This window comes from Enhydra lutris, unplaced genomic scaffold (assembly GCF_002288905.1).
Source record: "Enhydra lutris kenyoni isolate GAN:26980312 unplaced genomic scaffold, ASM228890v2 scaffoldscaffold109, whole genome shotgun sequence".
Taxonomy (NCBI): Eukaryota; Metazoa; Chordata; class Mammalia; order Carnivora; family Mustelidae; genus Enhydra; species Enhydra lutris.
In genome coordinates, this window is record NW_019154193.1 from 123,126 (window position 1) to 124,913 (window position 1,788).

Sequence of the window (1,788 nt, forward strand, 5' to 3'; positions counted from 1 at the left end):
ACCTTCACGCAGAGTACAAATCTCATTCAGCACCAGCGTGTGCATACAGGTGCCAAACACCATAATTAATGGATACAGGAAACTTCAGTTAGGTCTTACAGTTCAAATTTTATTTTGTACTTTGTTAAAACATGATTCAAAAGAAACCCAAAAGAAGTGCAATATGTGTTAGATGTGGCTCAGCAGAAGTATCAGAATTAGTAATGTGGATATAAGCTATTTAAATTGAATGTGAAATTTAGAGAGAAAACTTTATTCACTTCTTCACCTTTACTTGAAATCAATTTAATTCATGCCAGAAAGAAACCCTGCAAAAGTCAGAGTACTCAAAAACCTGTAGCTCATTGACTCTTAGTGTATTTCAAGTACTTCTTAATGAGACTATGAATGTAACTGGGGAAAGCTTCCATCAAGTAGGGATTTCACACTAGTGAGTCATCTTGGGATAACTGAAAAAGCTGCTTTGAGGCCTTTATTGCTTCCCAGCTTTGAAGCCTTAAATATGTAAAGGGTTCCCTTCCCTTTTCCTGTTATGCCATAACTGCCATGTGGAGCCAGTAGGTTTGCAAAATATATATAGTGGAAAGCATCTTAATTTTTATGTGACAACTGTTCAATTACATTTTCCTTTAAGTATGGAAATATTCAAGGAAGAGAGCTTACGGAAAGTTGACCTGTTAGGATAAACTAATGTATATATAGCCCTTAGGCATTTGTACAAATTTAGTTAAAAAGGCAAAAGTTAAATACCCGACCTTAAATTCATCTTTAAAACATCAGCCTTAGTTTCACTAGGTTTTGACATCTGTCTGCCTGAAGGAAAAAATAAGAATAAAAGTCCCTGACATCTAATAATAAAAAAAAATGAAAGTCACCTGAATAATAAAAAAAATAAAAGTCACCTGACTCCTAAATTCATAACTTAAGGTTCCCTGTGGCTGTTTTACCACAGAAAGCCCATTTCTGTTGAGACACTGTGCTCAGGCCCCAGACTTCCTAATTGGATCCTTTCAGGGCTTCTTCTTGTGCTAAAAACCACAGCTAATTTAAGCAACAGAAAGCTTCCTAAAGTAGTGAAAGATGACAAAGGACATGTCACGGAATGAGCATAAGAAACCTACTAAGCTGGGTTGCCAGATGTGCCCCCCCCCCACATTCCAAGACAAACAAGGAGTGAAAACAGCTATTTACAGAGTGTGAGGAAAAGATCAGTGATAGGAAATAGACGTAAAGTTCACTACAGAAAGTGGGTCAGGGCAGAAATCAAGGGTGAAGACTTAGCTGTGAAGAAAGGATACACAGGGGACTTAGCTCATGAACTGTTGTTAGACTTGGTTTACCTAAGTAAGACTGGCTAATTGGATGAGACAAAATTTAGCCTGTTGATAAGGAACCAAAAATGAAGTGACTGATTTTAGAGTAATAATTGGAATTGATACTTTCTCATAAGTAAAAATGGGGATTAGTCTTAAAATGTCAGGAAACATTGGAAAACGCATTGATGCAGTCATCATTGAACAATAATAACTAAGTTTGTGGGGTCCTAAACCTAAAAGGAAAACTGGCAGAAATGCAAGCAGAAGTAGGTACAATTACTGTTACGTTCAATCTCCACAGCATTCCGCTGTCAGAATGTAAGACCACATTCTGAGAGCTGAGGTTTCGTCCTCTTAATTCGTTTCTTCAGTGCCTTGCGTGTGGGAAGCCGTCAGTATATGTTTGTTGAATTAAGAAATACGTAGGTAAGTTAGAGGTGAGTAATAAGGTAGAATTAACGGACTCAGAGTG

At 37.2% G+C, this 1,788-nt stretch overlaps 1 protein-coding gene across 1 annotated transcript in view; it reads left to right on the top strand.

Moving 5' to 3' along the window:
• The window catches only part of LOC111139477 (zinc finger protein 287), an 83,807-nt gene extending 82,970 nt beyond the window's left edge, over window positions 1-837 (top strand). Inside the window, 1 exon segment of the mRNA XM_022491744.1 lies at window positions 1-837. This exon segment is cut by the window's left edge and continues 9 nt beyond it. Within this exon segment, the coding sequence (XP_022347452.1) occupies window positions 1-69 (69 nt within the window). The 3' untranslated portion in view covers window positions 70-837.
• Window positions 838-1,788: the final 951 nt, after the last annotated feature.